At 58.6% G+C, this 18,445-nt stretch overlaps 1 pseudogene and 1 gene segment (V, D, J or C); both read right to left on the bottom strand.

The window, feature by feature from the left end:
- The window catches only part of LOC129198883 (Ig mu chain C region-like), a gene marked incomplete at its 5' end in the record, with an annotated part of 75,176 nt that extends 66,369 nt beyond the window's left edge, over nucleotides 1-8,807 (bottom strand). Inside the window, 3 exon segments of the C gene segment in view lie at nucleotides 7,108-7,398; nucleotides 8,321-8,665; nucleotides 8,777-8,807. Of these exon segments, the coding sequence occupies nucleotides 7,108-7,398; nucleotides 8,321-8,665; nucleotides 8,777-8,807 (667 nt within the window).
- Nucleotides 8,808-17,161: 8,354 nt separating this feature from the next.
- On the bottom strand, nucleotides 17,162-17,878 carry LOC129198882 (immunoglobulin heavy variable 3-23-like; annotated as a pseudogene).
- Between the last annotated feature and the right edge of the window lie 567 nt (nucleotides 17,879-18,445).

The following is an 18,445-nucleotide window of genomic DNA, read 5'->3' as shown; positions in this document are numbered from 1 at the left end:
CCCTGATCATTATAAACCCTGAATTAATTAATTGGCAGCTCTGCAGTGCCACAATCACTTAATTACTCTGAATTAATTAATTGCCAGCTCTGCAGTGCCCTGATCACTTGATTATCCTGAATTAATTAATTGCAAACCCTTTAGTGCCCTGATCATTATAAACCCTGAATTAATTAATTGCCAGCTCTGCAGTGCCACAATCACTTAATTACTCTGAATTAATTAATTGCCAGCTCTGCAGTGCCCTGATCGTTGATTTAGCCTGAATTAATTAATTGAAAACTCTGCAGTGCCCTGATGATTTATTTACTGCAATTAATTTAATTGCCAGCCCTGCAGAGCCCTGATCACTTAATTGCCCTGAATTAATTAATTGCCAGCTGCGGAGTGCCCCGATCACTTAATTGCCCTGAATTAATTAATTGCCAGCTCTACAAAACTCTTATCATTTATTTACCTCGGTTGATTTAATTGCAGTCTCTGACGTGCCTGGATGAATTATTTCCCCTGATTAATGAGCCCTGATGAGTTATTTACACTAATTATCTTAATTGCAGGCTCTGGAGAGCCCCGATCACTTTTTTTTTTTTAAATTATTATTATTTAATCATCACTCCATCGGCCTTAATTATTTAATCGCGCGGCCTGGGGTGCGCTCGCCGCTTCTCGGGAAGGAATTATTTAATTGCAATCTCTGTGGCGCCCTCGTCAGTGACATCATCGGTATTGTTTTGGGGTAGAAAGGCCGGAAATGAGTATTGCGGTCGCTCACTTCTGCTGTAATCACCGGCCTGGGCCAGGGATTAAATTTTTTAAATTTTTGGGTGAAAAAAGGGGTGATTCGGGGATGCGGAGTGAAGATTTGTGGGGGATTTGGGGGAAAAAGTGGAGATTTTTCTCGGGGGGGGGGGAGGGATGAGGTGTGGGAATTTCTGGGAGCCTCTTGAACCGAGAAGGTGCTGGAGGTCCTGGAGGTGAAGCCGGAGCTGTTGTAGATGAGACACGGGGGGTAGAAGGGGAGACACCCCCACCCACGTCCCCCTCTTCCTCGCTCCAGGCTTCTACAAGCTTCAGGGGGACCCAAATCTTGGGGTGCTGGGGGGGTCTGGGCACAGGGTTAGAGGGGTCTGGGCTGGGTGCGAGGGTCTGAGGTGGGTGCTAAACGGTGAAGATGTTGGGGTAAGACAGTTGAGATTTGGGGCAAATGAAGGAAGTTTGGGCTAAAGGCTCAAGATGTGGGTGAAATGGTTGAGGTTTGGATCGCAATGGTCAAGGTTGGGGGCACAAAGGCTCAGATTTCGGGGAGAAATTCATCAAGGTTCGAGGTAAAGAGTTGAGGTTTGGGGCCAAAAGAGTCGAGGTTTCAGGTCACTGTTGAGGTCTGGGGCAAAACCGGTCGAAGTGTTGGACCAAGAGTCAAGATTTGGGTGAAGTGGTTGAGGTTTGGGGCAAAAATGGTCAAATGTTGGGTGAGAACTGGTCAAGGTGTTGGGCAAAGGGTCAATGCTTGCTGCAAACCATTGAGAGTTCGAGGCAACGGTTGAGTTTTGGGGCCCAAAGAGTCGGGATTTGGGGCAAAGGGTCAAAGCTTGTTGGCAAGGGTCCAGGTTTGGGGCAAAAAGGGCCCAGGTTTTGGCCAAAGGGTCCATGTTTGGGGAAAGAAGTCGAGGTTTGAGGCTGACATGTTCGACGGGCGGGCAAAAGGTCAAGGTTTTTGGGCAAAAAGGGTCAAAGTATGGGACACACTGTCAAGATCTTGGATAAATGGATTTGGTTGGAGGGAAATGGTCAAAGCTTGATGCAAAAGGCTGAGGTTTGGGGCAAAGAGTTGAGGGTTGGGTCAAGGACGTGGGCTGGGTGCAGGGTCCAGGCTGGTTCAGGGGATTTGGGAAGATTTGGGGACCCAGCGCAGGGATGTGGGGACACGGTGCCACGGTCAGGGCCACCAGCATAACCAGCACCACCACAATAACCACCAGCAGCTTTCGCGCAGTAGTAGGTGGCCGTGTCGTCGGCCCTGAGGCTGTTCATCTGCAGCTTGAGCGTGCTCTGGGAGTTGTCCCTGGAGATGGTGAAGCGCCCTTTGACCGCCGACGCGTAGTATGTGTAACCGCCACTGCTGTGAATACCCGCGACCCACTCGAGCCCCTTCCCGGGCGCCTGTCGGATCCATTGCATGCTGTAGCTGCTGAAGGTGAAGCCGGAGGCCTTGCAGAGGAGGGTGAGGGACCCCCCGGGTGGCTGGAGGCCCCCTCCGGACTCGACCAGCTGCCCTGGGCAGGGGTAGAAGGGGAGACACCCCCACCCACGTCCCCCTCTTCCTCGCTCCAGGCTGGCAGCAGCTTCAGGGGCCCCAAATCTCGGGGTGCTGGGGGGGTGTGGGCACAGGGTTAGAGGGGTCTGGGCTGGGTGCGAGGCTCCAGGGCTTGGAGCAGAAGCTCTGAGCATCGTAGAGGTGTCCAGGCTGGTTGCAAGGGTGTGGGGTTGGAGGAGGGGGCTGGGACGGGTGCCGGGTCTTGGCTTGGGGACAAGATCTGGGTGAGGTGCAGGGGTCTGGCCTTGGAGAAGAAGTCTGGGCTGGGTCCCGGAGTTTTGGGAAGGCACTGGGATGTGGCGCGAATGGTTGAAATTTGGGCAAAAATGGTCAACGCGAGGCCAAACGGTCAAGATTGGGGTTAAATTGCTGAGGCTGGGGGCAACGGTTGAGGAATGGGGCCGACATGTGGAAGGTCTTGGACAAAAATGGTCAAGGTTTTGGGCAAAGGGTCAACGCTCGATGTAAACGCTTGAGGTTTGGGGCAAACTGTTGAGTTTGGGGGCCAAAATAGTCAAGATTTGGGGCAATATCCAAAGCTTGGTACCAATGGTGGAGGTTTGGGGCAAGGAAAAAGAGCAAAGATTTGAGGCAAATATTTGAGGTTTCAGGCAAAAAGGGTCAAAGCTTGAGGGAAACTGTGAAGACACGGATTCAGTGGTGCAGGTTGGAGGGAAATGGTCAAAGCTTGATGCAAAAGGTTGAGGTTTGGGGCAAAGAAGGTTGAGGGTTGGGTCAAGGATGTGGGCTGGGTGCAGGGTCCAGGCTGGTTCAGGGGATTTGGGAAGATTTGGGGACCCAGCGCAGGGATATGGGGACACGGTGCCGCGGTCGGGGCCACCACCATAAGTACCCCAACCAGCATAACCACAATAACCATCAGTTCTTTTCGCGCAGTAGTAGGTGGCCGTGTCGTCGGCCCTGAGGCTGTTCATCTGCAGCTTGAGCGTGCTCTGGGAGTTGTCCCTGGAGATGGTGAAGCGCCCTTTGACCGCCGACGCGTAGCTTGTGTCACTGCCACCACTGTTAATGCTTGCGACCCACTCAAGCCCCTTCCCAGGTGCCTGTCACACCCAACCCATGCTGTAGCTGCTGAAGGTGAAGCCGGAGGCCTTGCAGAGGAGGGTGAGGGACCCCCCGGGTGGCTGGAGGCCCCCTCCGGACTCGACCAGCTGCACGGCCGCCCGCAGCCCTGGGGAAGGAGGAAGGACACAATTGAGTCGCCCGCTCCCACCATCGCCCTCCAGCTCCGCGCCCGGGCAGGGAGGGAGGGAGGGAGGGAGGGGGTGAGCGGGGCTGGGTCCTACCTGGGAGGGCTGCCAGGAGGAGGAGGAGGAGGAGGAGGAGGGGGGCTGCTGGGGGACGTGTCCTGCTGGGGGGGTCCTCTGTGCCCAGGGGGGCTCCAGTGGGGCAGGGGGAGGGTTCAAGCAGAGGAGGGGGCAGGGGACAAACACGGTCAGGGGTTTGGGATAACACAGTTGAGGATTGGGGCAAATGGTTGAAGTTTGGGACAAACAGCCTGATTTGGGCAAAACGATTGAGATTTGGGGCAAAAATGTTCCAATTTGGGGAACAATGGTCAAGCTTTCGGGTAAAGAGTTGAGTTTTGGGGCAAAAATCATCGAGATTTGACATAAGTGGTCAAAGCTTTGTGTAAATGGTTGAAGTTTAGGGCAAAAATGTTTCAGATTTGGGGCAAAATGTCTAGATTTGGGTTGAACGGTTGAGGTTTGGGGTGAAAAGGTTGAGGGCTGGGGCAAAAATGGTCAATGTTTTGGGCAAACGGTCAAAGCTCGGTAGAAACGGTTGAGGGTTCTGGCCGATGGTTGAGTTAAGGTGCAAAAATAGTCAAGGTTTTTGGATAACACAGGTGAGGTTTGGGGCAAATGGTTGAGTTTTGGGGCCCAAAGAGTCGGGATTTGGGGCAAAGGGTCAAAGCTTGTTGGCAAGGGTCAAGGTTTGGGGCAAAAAGGGCCCAGGTTTTGGCCAAAGGGTCCATGTTTGGGGAGAGAAGTCGAGGTTTGAGGCTAAAACATGTTCGACGGGCAGGCAAAAGGTCAAGGTTTTTGGGCAAAAAGGGTCAAAGTATGGGACACACTGTCAAGATCTTGGATAAATGGATTTGGTTTGAGGGAAATGGTCAAAGCTTGATGCAAAAGGTTGAGGTTTGGGGCAAAGAGATGATGTGTGGGACAAGGACGTGGGCTGGGTGCAGGGTCCGGGCTGGTTCAGGGGTTTTGGGAAGATTTGGGGACCCAGCGCAGGGATGTGGGGACACGGTGCCGCGGTTGGGGCCACCACCATAACCAGCACCACCACCAGCACCACCACCAGCATAACCATAACCACCAGCACCACCATAACCATAAGCAGCTTTCGCACAGTAGTAGGTGGCCGTGTCGTCGGCCCTGAGGCTGTTCATCTGCAGCTTGAGCGTGCTCTGGGAGTTGTCCCTGGAGATGGTGAAGCGCCCTTTGACCGCCGACGCGTAGCTTGTGCTGCTACCATCGCTGCTAATACCCGCGACCCTTTCGAGCCCCTTCCCGGGCGCCTGTCGCACCCAGTACATGGCGGAGCTGCTGATGGAGATGCCGGAGCCCTTGCAGAGGAGCCGCAGGGCTGGGTTTTGGGGCAAAAGGCGGGGATTTGGGCAGCGCGCAAGGATTTGCTCTCGTTGCAAAGGACCAGGATGGGTGCAAGAGGTCCGGGCTGGGTGTAACGGGTCGAGGCTGAGGGCGAGGGTCTGGGGGTGGGGGAGGGATGCGGGCTGGGTGCCGGGGATCCGGCCGGTGGCTGTTCATCTGCGGCGTGACCGCGCTGCGGGACGGCGAAGCGCCCTGGCGGCGCCGGCGCGTAGCCTGCGCTCCCAGCGCCGTTGGTGCCGGAGAGAAGCCAGGACTAAACCAACGGAGCCCGCTCGGCCGCTGGCCGTAGGTCACCGGGCACCCGTCCCCGAGAGAAGGGAAGCGCAGAAGCGCCGGAGCGACTCGACAAGCCCCATCAAGCCAGAGAGCGCTTCGAGCCGCGAGTCAGCTCTGCTAATTAGCGCGGCCGGAGCGACCCGCGGAGCAGAAGCAGCCCCCTACTCCCACGCCCCCCGCCCCCCGTCCGTCCCTCGGCGCCCGCGGTGAAAAGACCGGACGCCGTGGCTGGAAGCGGAGAAGGGGACGGAGCGAGGAGCGAGAAAAGCGCGGGGGAACCTGGCGCAGTTCTAAAAGCGGATGCGAAAGCGCCGGCCGCAGCTGCGTGGCAGGCAGAAATGCTTCGCGCGGGATCCCCGAGGGGTGCGAGCGGCGTGCGGCCAGCGGCGAGCAGCCAGCTCTGCGCAGACCCGACGGAAAGAAATCTCTCGGCTCGGGGTGTTCTGGGCTCTTTGCGCAGCAGGGCCGGAACCCCGTTTGGGGAGAAAACGGTCAATATTTGCCCCGTGCTCAAGCCCCTTCTGGGGCATCTGTGGCCCCAATACTCCCCGGGGTCTGCTGGGGGCAAAGGTGCGGCGCGTGCGGGAGGCGGCTCAGGCAGGGCTCGGGGCTGAGGGCAGGTTTTGGGGCGGCTGGGCACAGGGCTTGGGGCTGAGGAGGGGGGATTTGGGCAGCTGAGGGCAGGTTTTGGGGTGCCTGGGCTGGAGCAGGCAGGGTGCAGGGCCGGGCTCTGGGTGGCCGGGGCAGGAGCCGGGCAGGGGATGCGGGTAGCGTGTGCCGCCATCGCTTTCAATACCCGCGACCCTTTCGAGCCCCTTCCCGGGCGCCTGTCGCCCCCAAAGCATCCAGGTGCTGCTGAAGGTGAAGCCGGAGGCCTTGCAGAGGAGGGTGAGGGACCCCCCGGGTGGCTGGAGGCCCCCTCCGGACTCGACCAGCTGCCCTGGGCAGGGGTAGAAGGGGAGACACCCCCACCCACGTCCCCCTCTTCCTCGCTCCAGGCTGGCAGCAGCCTCGGGGGAGCCAATCTCGGGGTGCTGGGGGGGTGTGGGCACAGGGTTAGAGGGGTCTGGGCTGGGTGCGAGGCTCCAGGGCTTGGAGCAGAAGCTCTGAGCATCGTAGAGGCGTCCAGGCTGGTTGCAAGGGTGTGGGGTTGGAGGAGGGGGCTGGGACGGGTGCCGGGTCTTGGCTTGGGGACAAGATCTGGGTGAGGTGCAGGGGTCTGGCCTTGGAGAAGAAGTCTGGGCTGGGTCCCGGGGTTTTGGGAAGGCACTGGGATGCGGCGCAAATGGTTGAAATTTGGGCAAAAATGGTCAGCGTGAGGCCAAACGGTCAAGATTGGGGTTAAATTGCTGAGGCTGGGGGCAACGGTTGAGGAATGGGGCCGACATGTGGAAGGTCTTGGACAAAAATGGTCAAGGTTTTGGGCAAAGGGTCAACGCTCGATGTAAACGCTTGAGGTTTGGGGCAAACTGTTGAGTTTGGGGGCCAAAATAGTCAAGATTTGGGGCAATATCCAAAGCTTGGTACCAATGGTGGAGGTTTGGGGCAAGGAAAAAGAGCAAAGATTTGAGGCAAATGTTAGAGGTTTCAGGCAAAAAGGGTCAAAGCTTGAGGGAAACTGTCAAGACACGGATTCAGTGGTGCAGGTTGGAGGGAAATGGTCAAAGCTTGATGCAAAAGGTTGAGGTTTGGGGCAAAGAAGGTTGAGGGTTGGGTCAAGGATGTGGGCTGGGTGCAGGGTCCAGGCTGGTTCAGGGGATTTGGGAAGATTTGGGGACCCAGCGCGGGGATGTGGGGACACGGTGCCACGGTCGGGGCCACCACCATAACCAGCACCACCACCAGCATAACCATAACCACAAGCACCAGTACTTTTCGCGCAGTAGTAGGTGGCCGTGTCGTCGGCCCTGAGGCTGTTCATCTGCAGCTTGAGCGTGCTCTGGGAGTTGTCCCTGGAGATGGTGAAGCGCCCTTGCACCGCCGACGCGTAGTTTGTGTAACTACCACCACTGTTAATATATGCGACTGGCTTGAGACCCTTCCCGGGCGCCTGTCGCACCCACATCATGTTGTAGCTGCTGAAGGTGAAGCCGGAGGCCTTGCAGAGGAGGGTGAGGGACCCCCCGGGTGGCTGGAGGCCCCCTCCGGACTCGACCAGCTGCCCTGGGCAGGGGTAGAAGGGGAGACACCCCCACCCACGTCCCCCTCTTCCTCCCTCCAGGCTGGTAGCAGCCTCGGGGGAGCCAATCTTGGGGTGCTGGGGGGGTGTGGGCTGGGTGCGAGGGTCTGAGTGGGTGGAAAACGGTGAAGATGTTGGGGTAAGACAGTTGAGATTTGGGGCAAATGAAGGAAGTTTGGGCTAAAGGCTCAAGATGTGGGTGAAATGGTTGAGGTTTGGATCGCAATGGTCAAGGTTGGGGGCACAAAGGCTCAAATTTCGGGGAGAAATTCATCAAGGTTCGAGGTAAAGAGTTGAGGTTTGGGGCCAAAACAGTCGAGGTTTCAGGTCACTGTTGAGGTCTGGGGCAAAACCGGTCGAACTGTTGGGCCAAGAGTCAAGATTTGGGTGAAGTGGTTGAGGTTTGGGGCAAATGGTTGAGGGCTGGGTGAGAACTGGTCAAGGTGTTGGGCAAAGGGTCAATGCTTGCTGCAAACCATTGAGAGTTCGAGGCAACGGTTGAGTTTTGGGGCCCAAAGAGTCGGGATTTGGGGCAAAGGGTCAAAGCTTGTTGGCAAGGGTCCAGGTTTGGGGCAAAAAGGGCCCAGGTTTTGGCCAAAGGGTCCATGTTTGGGGAGAGAAGTTGAGGTTTGAGGCTGACACGTTCGACGGGCGGGCAAAAGGTCAAGGTTTTTGGGCAAAAAGGGTCAAAGTATGGGACACACTGTCAAGATCTTGGATAAATGGATGAGGTTTGAGGGAAATGGTCAAAGCTTGATGCAAAAGGTTGAGGTTTGGGGCAAAGAGGGTTGAGGGTTGGGTCAAGGACGTGGGCTGGGTGCAGGGTCCGGGCTGGTTCAGGGGTTTGGGGAAGATTTGGGGTCCCAGCGCAGGGATGTGGGGACACGGTGCCGTGGGCAGGGCCACCACCACAACTCCAACCACCAGAACCACCAGCACCACCACCTTTTGTGCAGTAGTAGGTGGCCGTGTCGTCGGCCCTGAGGCTGTTCATCTGCAGCTTGAGCGTGCTCTGGGAGTTGTCCTTGGAGATGGTGAAGCGCCCTTTGACCGCCGACGCGTAGCCTGTGCTGCTACCACCACTGTTAATACTCGCGACGAACTCGAGCCCCTTCCCGGGCGCCTGTCGCACCCAACCCATGCCGTAGCTGCTGAAGGTGAAGCCGGAGGCCTTGCAGAGGAGGGTGAGGGACCCCCCGGGTGGCTGGAGGCCCCCTCCGGACTCGACCAGCTGCACGGCCGCCCACAGCCCTGGGGAAGGAGGAAGGACACAATTGAGTCGCCCGCTCCCGCCATCGCCCTCCAGCTCCGTGCCCGGGCAGGGAGGGAGGGAGGGAGGGGGTGAGCGGGGCTGGGTCCTACCTGGGAGGGCTGCCAGGAGGAGGAGGAGGAGGAGGAGGCAGGTGGAGGGGGGCTGCTGGGGGACGTGTCCTGCTGGGGGGGTCCTCTGTGCCCAGGGGGGCTCCAGTGGGGCAGGGGGAGGGTTCAAGCAGAGGAGGGGGCAGGGGACAAACACGGTCAGGGGTTTGGGATAACACAGTTGAGGATTGGGGTAAATGGTCAGCTTTGGGCCAAAAATGGTCCAATTTGGTGCCTAATGGTCAAATTTAGGACAAAATGGTCCAACTATCAGGTAAAGAGTTGGTGTTTGGTGCCAAAACAGTCAAGGTTTGTGGTAAATGGTCAACGGTTGCTGCAAGTCATCGCAGTTTGGGGCACAAATGGTTGAGGTTTAGGTGAAATGGTCAAGATTTGGGTTGCACGGTTGAGGTGTTGGGCAAATGGTTGAGGTTTGGAACAAACGGGTCGAGATTTGGGTCAAAGGGTTGATTTTTGGGTTAAATGGTTGACGATCGGGGCAAAAGCTTGAGAGTTGGGTGAGAACTGGTCAAGGTGTTGGGCAAAGGGTCAATGCTTGCTGCAAACCATTGAGAGTTCGAGGCAACGGTTGAGTTTTGGGGCCCAAAGAGTCGGGATTTGGGGCAAAGGGTCAAAGCTTGTTGGCAAGGGTCAAGGTTTGGGGCAAAAAGGGCCCAGGTTTTGGCCAAAGGGTCCATGTTTGGGGAAAGAAGTCGAGGTTTGAGGCTGACATGTTCGACGAGCGGGCAAAAGGTCAAGGTTTTTGGGCAAAAAGGGTCAAAGTATGGGACACACTGTCAAGATCTTGGATAAATGGATGAGGTTGGAGGGAAATGGTCAAAGCTTGATGCAAAAGGTTGAGGTTTGGGGCAAAGAGGGTTGAGGGTTGGGTCAAGGACGTGGGCTGGGTGCAGGGTCCAGGCTGGTTCAGGGGTTTGGGGAAGATTTGGGGTCCCAGCGCAGGGATGTGGGGACACGGTGCCGTGGGCAGGGCCACCACCACAACTCCAACCACCAGAACCACCAGCACCACCACCTTTTGTGCAGTAGTAGGTGGCCGTGTCGTCGGCCCTGAGGCTGTTCATCTGCAGCTTGAGCGTGCTCTGGGAGTTGTCCCTGGAGATGGTGAAGCGCCCTTGCACCGCTGACGCGTAGTTTGGGTTGCTGCCATCGCTCTTAATGCTCGCGACGAGCTCGAGCCCCTTCCCGGGCGCCTGTCGCACCCAGTACATGGCGGAGCTGCTGATGGAGATGCCGGAGCCCTTGCAGAGGAGCCGCAGGGCTGGGTTTTGGGGCAAAAGGCGGGGATTTGGGCAGCGCGCAAGGATTTGCTCTCGTTGCAAAGGACCAGGATGGGTGCAAGAGGTCCGGGCTGGGTGTAACGGGTCGAGGCTGAGGGCGAGGGTCTGGGGGTGGGGGAGGGATGCGGGCTGGGTGCCGGGGATCCGGCCGGTGGCTGTTCATCTGCGGCGTGACCGCGCTGCGGGACGGCGAAGCGCCCTGGCGGCGCCGGCGCGTAGCCTGCGCTCCCAGCACCGTTGGTGCCGGAGAGAAGCCAGGACTAAACCAACGGAGCCCGCTCGGCCGCTGGCCGTAGGTCACCGGGCACCCGTCCCCGAGAGAAGGGAAGCGCAGAAGCGCCGGAGCGACTCGACGAGCCCCATCAAGCCAGAGAGCGCTTCGAGCCGCGAGTCAGCTCTGCTAATTAGCGCGGCCGGAGCGACCCGCGGAGCAGAAGCAGCCCCCTACTCCCACGCCCCCCGCCCCCCGTCCGTCCCTCGGCGCCCGCGGTGAAAAGACCGGACGCCGTGGCTGGAAGCGGAGAAGGGGACGGAGCGAGGAGCGAGAAAAGCGCGGGGGAACCTGGCGCAGTTCTAAAAGCGGATGCGAAAGCGCCGGCCACAGCTGCGTGGCAGGCAGAAATGCTTCACGCGGGATCCCCGAGGGGTGCGAGCGGCGTGCGGCCAGCGGCGAGCAGCCAGCTCTGCGCAGACCCGACGGAAACAAATCTCTCGGCTCGGGGTGTTCTGGGCTCTTTGCGCAGCGGGGCCGGAACCCCGTTTGGGGAGGAAACGGTCAATATTTGCCCCGTGCTCGAGCCCCTTCCGGGGCATCTGTGGCCCCAAAACTCCCCGGGGTCTGCTGGGGGCGAAGGTGCGGCGCGTGTGGGAGGCGGCTCAGGCAGGGCTCGGGCCTGAGGGCAGGTTTTGGGGCGGCTGGGCACAGGGCTTGGGGCTGAGGAGGGGGGATTTGGGCAGCTGAGGGCAGGTTTTGGGGTGCCTGGGCTGGAGCAGGCAGGGTGCAGGGCCGGGCTCTGGGTGGCCGGGGCAGGAGCCGGGCAGGGGATGCGGGTAGCGTGTGCCGCCATCGCTTTCAATACCCGCGACCCTTTCGAGCCCCTTCCCGGGCGCCTGTCGCCCCCAAAGCATCCAGGTGCTGCTGAAGGTGAAGCCGGAGGCCTTGCAGAGGAGGGTGAGGGACCCCCCGGGTGGCTGGAGGCCCCCTCCGGACTCGACCAGCTGCCCTGGGCAGGGGTAGAAGGGGAGACACCCCCACCCACGTCCCCCTCTTCCTCGCTCCAGGCTGGCAGCAGCCTCGGGGGAGCCAATCTTGGGGTGCTGGGGGGGTGTGGGCACAGGGTTAGAGGGGTCTGGGCTGGGTGCGAGGCTCCAGGGCTTGGAGCAGAAGCTCTGAGCATCGTAGAGGCGTCCAGGCTGGTTGCAAGGGTGTGGGGTTGGAGGAGGGGGCTGGGACGGGTGCCGGGTCTTGGCTTGGGGACAAGATCTGGGTGAGGTGCAGGGGTCTGGCCTTGGAGAAGAAGTCTGGGCTGGGTCCCGGGGTTTTGGGAAGGCACTGGGATGCGGCGCAAATGGTTGAAATTTGGGCAAAAATGGTCAACGCGAGGCCAAACGGTCAAGATTGGGGTTAAATTGCTGAGGCTGGGGGCAACGGTTGAGGAATGGGGCCGACATGTGGAAGGTCTTGGACAAAAATGGTCAAGGTTTTGGGCAAAGGGTCAACGCTCGATGTAAACGCTTGAGGTTTGGGGCAAACTGTTGAGTTTGGGGGCCAAAATAGTCAAGATTTGGGGCAATATCCAAAGCTTGGTACCAATGGTGGAGGTTTGGGGCAAGGAAAAAGGGTAAAGATTTGAGGCAAATGTTTGAGGTTTCAGGCAAAAAGGGTCAAAGCTTGAGGGAAACTGTCAAGACACGGATTCAGTGGTGCGGGTTGGAGGGAAATGGTCAAAGCTTGATGCAAAAGGTTGAGGTTTGGGGCAAAGAAGGTTGAGGGTTGGGTCAAGGACGTGGGCTGGGTGCAGGGTCCAGGCTGGTTCAGGGGATTTGGGAAGATTTGGGGACCCAGCGCAGGGATGTGGGGACACGGTGCCGCGGTCGGGGCCACCATCATAAGCAGAACCAGAACCATAACCATCAGCATCTTTCGCGCAGTAGTAGGTGGCCGTGTCGTCGGCCCTGAGGCTGTTCATCTGCAGCTTGAGCGTGCTCTGGGAGTTGTCCTTGGAGATGGTGAAGCGCCCTTTGACCGCCGACGCGTAAGCTGTGTTGCTACCACTGTAGCTAATACCCGCGACGTATTCGAGCCCCTTCCCGGGCGCCTGTCGCACCCATGCCATGGCGTTGCTGCTGAAGGTGAAGCCGGAGGCCTTGCAGAGGAGGGTGAGGGACCCCCCGGGTGGCTGGAGGCCCCCTCCGGACTCGACCAGCTGCACGGCCGCCCGCAGCCCTGGGGAAGGAGGAAGGACACAATTGAGTCGCCCGCTCCCGCCATCGCCCTCCAGCTCCGCGCCCGGGCAGGGAGGGAGGGAGGGAGGGGGTGAGCGGGGCTGGGTCCTACCTGGGAGGGCTGCCAGGAGGAGGAGGAGGAGGCAGGTGGAGGGGGGCTGCTGGGGGACGTGTCCTGCTGGGGGGGTCCTCTGTGCCCAGGGGGGCTCCAGTGGGGCAGGGGGAGGGTTCAAGCAGAGGAGGGGGCAGGGGACAAACACGGTCAGGGTTTTGGGATAACAGAGGTGAGGTTTGGGGCAAATGGTTGAAGTTTGGGACAAACAGCCTGATTTGGGCAAAACGATTGAGATTTGGGGCAAAAATGTTCCAATTTGGGGAACAATGGTCAAGCTTTCGGGTAAAGAGTTGAGTTTTGGGGCAAAAATCATCGAGATTTGACATAAGTGGTCAAAGCTTTGTGTAAATGGTTGAAGTTTAGGGCAAAAATGTTTCAGATTTGGGGCAAAATGTCAAGATTTGGGTTGAACGGTTGAGGTTTGGGGTGAAAAGGTTGAGGGCTGGGGCAAAAATGGTCAATGTTTTGGGCAAACGGTCAAAGCTCGGTAGAAACGGTTGAGGGTTCTGGCCGATGGTTGAGTTAAGGTGCAAAAATAGTCAAGGTTTTTGGATAACACAGGTGAGGTTTGGGGCAAATGGTTGAGTTTTGGGGCCCAAAGAGTCGGGATTTGGGGCAAAGGGTCAAAGCTTGTTGGAAAGGGTCAAGGTTTGGGGCAAAAAGGGCCCAGGTTTTGGCCAAAGGGTCCATGTTTGGGGAGAGAAGTCGAGGTTTGAGGCTAAAACATGTTCGACGGGCGGGCAAAAGGTCAAGGTTTTTGGGCAAAAAGGGTCAAAGTATGGGACACACTGTCAAGATCTTGGATAAATGGATTTGGTTTGAGGGAAATGGTCAAAGCTTGATGCAAAAGGTTGAGGTTTGGGGCAAAGAGATGATGTGTGGGACAAGGACGTGGGCTGGGTGCAGGGTCCGGGCTGGTTCAGGGGTTTTGGGAAGATTTGGGGACCCAGCGCAGGGATGTGGGGACACGGTGCCGCGGTTGGGGCCACCACCATAACCAGCACCACCACCAGCACCACCACCAGCATAACCATAACCACCAGCACCACCATAACCATAAGCAGCTTTCGCGCAGTAGTAGGTGGCCGTGTCGTCGGCCCTGAGGCTGTTCATCTGCAGCTTGAGCGTGCTCTGGGAGTTGTCCCTGGAGATGGTGAAGCGCCCTTTGACCGCCGACGCGTAGCTTGTGCTGCTACCATCGCTGCTAATACCCGCGACCCTTTCGAGCCCCTTCCCGGGCGCCTGTCGCACCCAGTACATGGCGGAGCTGCTGGTGGAGATGCCGGAGCCCTTGCAGAGGAGCCGCAGGGCTGGGTTTTGGGGCAAAAGGCGGGGATTTGGGCAGCGCGCAAGGATTTGCTCTCGTTGCAAAGGACCAGGATGGGTGCAAGAGGTCCGGGCTGGGTGTAACGGGTCGAGGCTGAGGGCGAGGGTCTGGGGGTGGGGGAGGGATGCGGGCTGGGTGCCGGGGATCCGGCCGGTGGCTGTTCATCTGCGGCGTGACCGCGCTGCGGGACGGCGAAGCGCCCTGGCGGCGCCGGCGCGTAGCCTGCGCTCCCAGCGCCGTTGGTGCCGGAGAGAAGCCAGGACTAAACCAACGGAGCCCGCTCGGCCGCTGGCCGTAGGTCACCGGGCACCCGTCCCCGAGAGAAGGGAAGCGCAGAAGCGCCGGAGCGACTCGACGAGCCCCATCAAGCCAGAGAGCGCTTCGAGCCGCGAGTCAGCTCTGCTAATTAGCGCGGCCGGAGCGACCCGCGGAGCAGAAGCAGCCCCCTACTCCCACGCCCCCCGCCCCCCGTCCGTCCCTCGGCGCCCGCGGTGAAAAGACCGGACGCCGTGGCTGGAAGCGGAGAAGGGGACGGAGCGAGGAGCGAGAAAAGCGCGGGGGAACCTGGCGCAGTTCTAAAAGCGGATGCGAAAGCGCCGGCCACAGCTGCGTGGCAGGCAGAAATGCTTCGCGCGGGATCCCCGAGGGGTGCGAGCGGCGTGCGGCCAGCGGCGAGCAGCCAGCTCTGCACAGACCCGACGGAAACAAATCTCTCGGCTCGGGGTGTTCTGGGCTCTTTGCGCAGCAGGGCCGGAACCCCGTTTGGGGAGGAAACGGTCAATATTTGCCCCGTGCTCGAGCCCCTTCCCGGGCGCCTGTCGCCCCCAAAGCATCCGGGGGCTGCTGAAGGTGAAGCCGGAGACCAGCAAATGGTTGAAGTCTGGGGCAAAAATGGTGGAGTTCTGGGGCAAACGAGCAACATTTGGGTTGAACATTTGAGGTTTGGGACAAATGTTTGAGTTTTGGGGCAACAAGGGTCAAGGTTTTGGGGACATGTTCAAAGTTTGGTGCAAATGGTCGAGGTTTGGGGTAAAAAGGGTCGAGATTTGGGGCAAAGAGTTCCGGTTTTAAGGCCAAAAGGGTCAAAGTTTGGAGGAAAGTGTCATGATTTGGGGTTCAATGGTCGAGGTTTGAGGCCAAAAGGTCAAGGTTTGAGGCAAACGGTTGAGGGTTGGGTCAAGGACGTGGGCTGGGTGCAGGGTCCAGGCTGGTTCAGGGGTTTGGGGAAGATTTGGGGACCCAGCGCAGGGATGTGGGGACACGGTGCCGCGGTCGGGGCCACCACCACAACCACCACCATAACCAGAACCACAAGCACCAGCAGCTTTCGCGCAGTAGTAGGTGGCCGTGTCGTCGGCCCTGAGGCTGTTCATCTGCAGCTTGAGCGTGCTCTGGGAGTTGTCCCTGGAGATGGTGAAGCGCCCTTGCACCGCCGACGCGTAGCTTGGGTAACTACCATCGTTGTCAATACTCGCGACGTATTCGAGCCTCTTCCCGGGTGCCTGTCACACCCAGAACATGCCCTTGCTGCTGAAGGTGAAGCCGGAGGCCTTGCAGAGGAGGGTGAGGGACCCCCCAGGTGGCTGGAGGCCACAGTTGAGGTTTCAGGTAACTGTTGAGGTCTGGGGCAAAAATGCTCGAATTTTTGGGCCAAGAGTCAAGATCTGGGTGAAGTGGTTGAGGTTTGAGGCAAAAATGGTCAAATGTTGGGTGAGAACTGGTCAAGGTGTTGGGCAAAGGGTCAATGCTTGCTGCAAACCATTGAGAGTTCGAGGCAACGGTTGAGTTTTGGGGCCCAGAGAGTCGGGATTTGGGGCAAAGGGTCAAAGCTTGTTGGCAAGGGTCAAGGTTTGGGGCAAAAAGGGCCCAGGTTTTGGCCAAAGGGTCCATGTTTGGGGAGAGAAGTTGAGGTTTGAGGCTGACATGTTCGACGAGCGGGCAAAAGGTCAAGGTTTTTGGGCAAAAAGGGTCAAAGTATGGGACACACTGTCAAGATCTTGGATAAATGGATGAGGTTTGAGGGAAATGGTCAAAGCTTGATGCAAAAGGTTGAGGTTTGGGGCAAAGAGTTGGGGGTTGGGTCAAGGACGTGGGCTGGGTGCAGGGTCCGGGCTGGTTCAGGGGTTTGGGGAAGATTTGGGGTCCCAGCGCAGGGATGTGGGGACACGGTGCCTGGGTTGGGGCCACCACCATAAGCACCACAAGCACCACCATAACCATCAGTTCTTTTCGCGCAGTAGTAGGTGGCCGTGTCGTCGGCCCTGAGGCTGTTCATCTGCAGCTTGAGCGTGCTCTGGGAGTTGTCCCTGGAGATGGTGAAGCGCCCTTGCACCGCCGACGCGTAGTATGTGTTGCTGCCAGTGCTGTAAATAGTTGCGACCCACTCGAGACCTTTCCCGGGCGTCTGTCGCACCCAAACCATGTTGTAGCTGCTGAAGGTGAAGCCGGAGGCCTTGCAGAGGAGGGTGAGGGACCCCCCGGGTGGCTGGAGGCCCCCTCCGGACTCGACCAGCTGCCCTGGGCAGGGGGCAGAAGGGGAGACACCCCCACCCACGTCCCCCTCTTCCTCGCTCCAGGCTGGTAGCAGCTTCAGGGGCCCCAAATCTTGGGGTGCTGGGGGGGTGTGGGCACAGGGTTAGAGGGGTCTGGGCTGGGTGCGAGGCTCCAGGGCTTGGAGCAGAAGCTCTGAGCATCGTAGAGGCGTCCAGGCTGGTTGCAAGGGTGTGGGGTTGGAGGAGGGGGCTGGGACGGGTGCCGGGTCTTGGCTTGGGGACAAGATCTGGGTGAGGTGCAGGGGTCTGGCCTTGGAGAAGAAGTCTGGGCTGGGTCCCGGGGTTTTGGGAAGGCACTGGGATGTGGCGCAAATGGTTGAAATTTGGGCAAAAATGGTCAACGCGAGGCCAAACGGTCAAGATTGGGGTTAAATTGCTGAGGCTGGGGGCAACGGTTGAGGAATGGGGCCGACATGTGGAAGGTCTTGGACAAAAATGGTCAAGGTTTTGGGCAAAGGGTCAACGCTCGATGTAAACGCTTGAGGTTTGGGGCAAACTGTTGAGTTTGGGGGCCAAAATAGTCAAGATTTGGGGCAATATCCAAAGCTTGGTACCAATGGTGGAGGTTTGGGGCAAGGAAAAAGGGCAAAGATTTGAGGCAAATGTTAGAGGTTTCAGGCAAAAAGGGTCAAAGCTTGAGGGAAACTGTCAAGACACGGATTCAGTGGTGCAGGTTGGAGGGAAATGGTCAAAGCTTGATGCAAAAGGTTGAGGTTTGGGGCAAAGAAGGTTGAGGGTTGGGTCAAGGATGTGGGCTGGGTGCAGGGTCCAGGCTGGTTCAGGGGATTTGGGAAGATTTGGGGACCCAGCGCAGGGATGTGGGGACACGGTGCCGCGGTCGGGGCCACCACCATAACCAGCACCACCACCAGCATAACCATAACCACAAGCACCAGTACTTTTCGCGCAGTAGTAGGTGGCCGTGTCGTCAGCCCTGAGGCTGTTCATCTGCAGCTTGAGCGTGCTCTGGGAGTTGTCCCTGGAGATGGTGAAGCGCCCTTGCACCGCCGACGCGTAGCCTGTGCTGCTGCCATCAGTGTATGTGGTGCTACCATCACTCCAAATAGTCGCAACCCACTCGAGCCCCTTCCCGGGTGCCTGTCACACCCAACCCATGCTGTAGCTGCTGAAGTCGAAGCCGGAGGCCTTGCAGAGGAGGGTGAGGGACCCCCCGGGTGGCTGGAGGCCCCCTCCGGACTCGACCAGCTGCTCGGCCGCCCGCAGCCCTGGGGAAGGAGGAAGGACACAATTGAGTCGCCCGCTCCCGCCATCGCCCTCCAGCTCCGTGCCCGGGCAGGGAGGGAGGGAGGGAGGGGGTGAGCGGGGCTGGGTCCTACCTGGGAGGGCTGCCAGGAGGAGGAGGAGGAGGAGGAGGCAGGTGGAGGGGGGCTGCTGGGGGACGTGTCCTGCTGGGGGGGTCCTCTGTGCCCAGGGGGGCTCCAGTGGGGCAGGGGGAGGGTTCAAGCAGAGGAGGGGGCAGGGGACAAACACGGTCAGGGTTTTGGGATAACAGAGTTGAGGTTTGGGGCAAATGGTTGAGGTTTGGGCAGTCTGATGAGGGTCAAACCTTTGAGGTTTGGGGTAAAATTGTTCCAGTTTCAGGGAAAAATGGTCAAGGTTGGGGATAAATTGTTGAGGTTTGGGGCAAAAACCATCGAGGTTTGAGGAAAATGGTCAAAGCTGGGTGGAAATGGTTGAGGTTTGGGGCGATTCTGCTTAAGATTTGGGACAAGCGGTCAAGATTTGGGTGAAACAGTGGAGGTTTGGGGCAAATGCCTGAGGTTTGGGGCCAAAATTGTCAAGGTTTTGGGATAACAGAGTTGAGGTTTGGGACAAACGGTGATGATTTGGGTGAAATGGTGGAGTTTTGGGTCAAATGGTTGAGGACTTGACTATTTGTGTCCAAAGTCTTGGGAAAGGGTGAAAGCTCGA

The sequence above is a fragment of the Grus americana genome, chromosome 37 (genome assembly GCF_028858705.1).
Source record: "Grus americana isolate bGruAme1 chromosome 37, bGruAme1.mat, whole genome shotgun sequence".
NCBI classification, from domain to species: domain Eukaryota; kingdom Metazoa; phylum Chordata; class Aves; order Gruiformes; family Gruidae; genus Grus; species Grus americana.
Note: the sequence above shows the minus strand (reverse complement) of the source record. Positions and strands in the feature narration are given on the sequence as shown.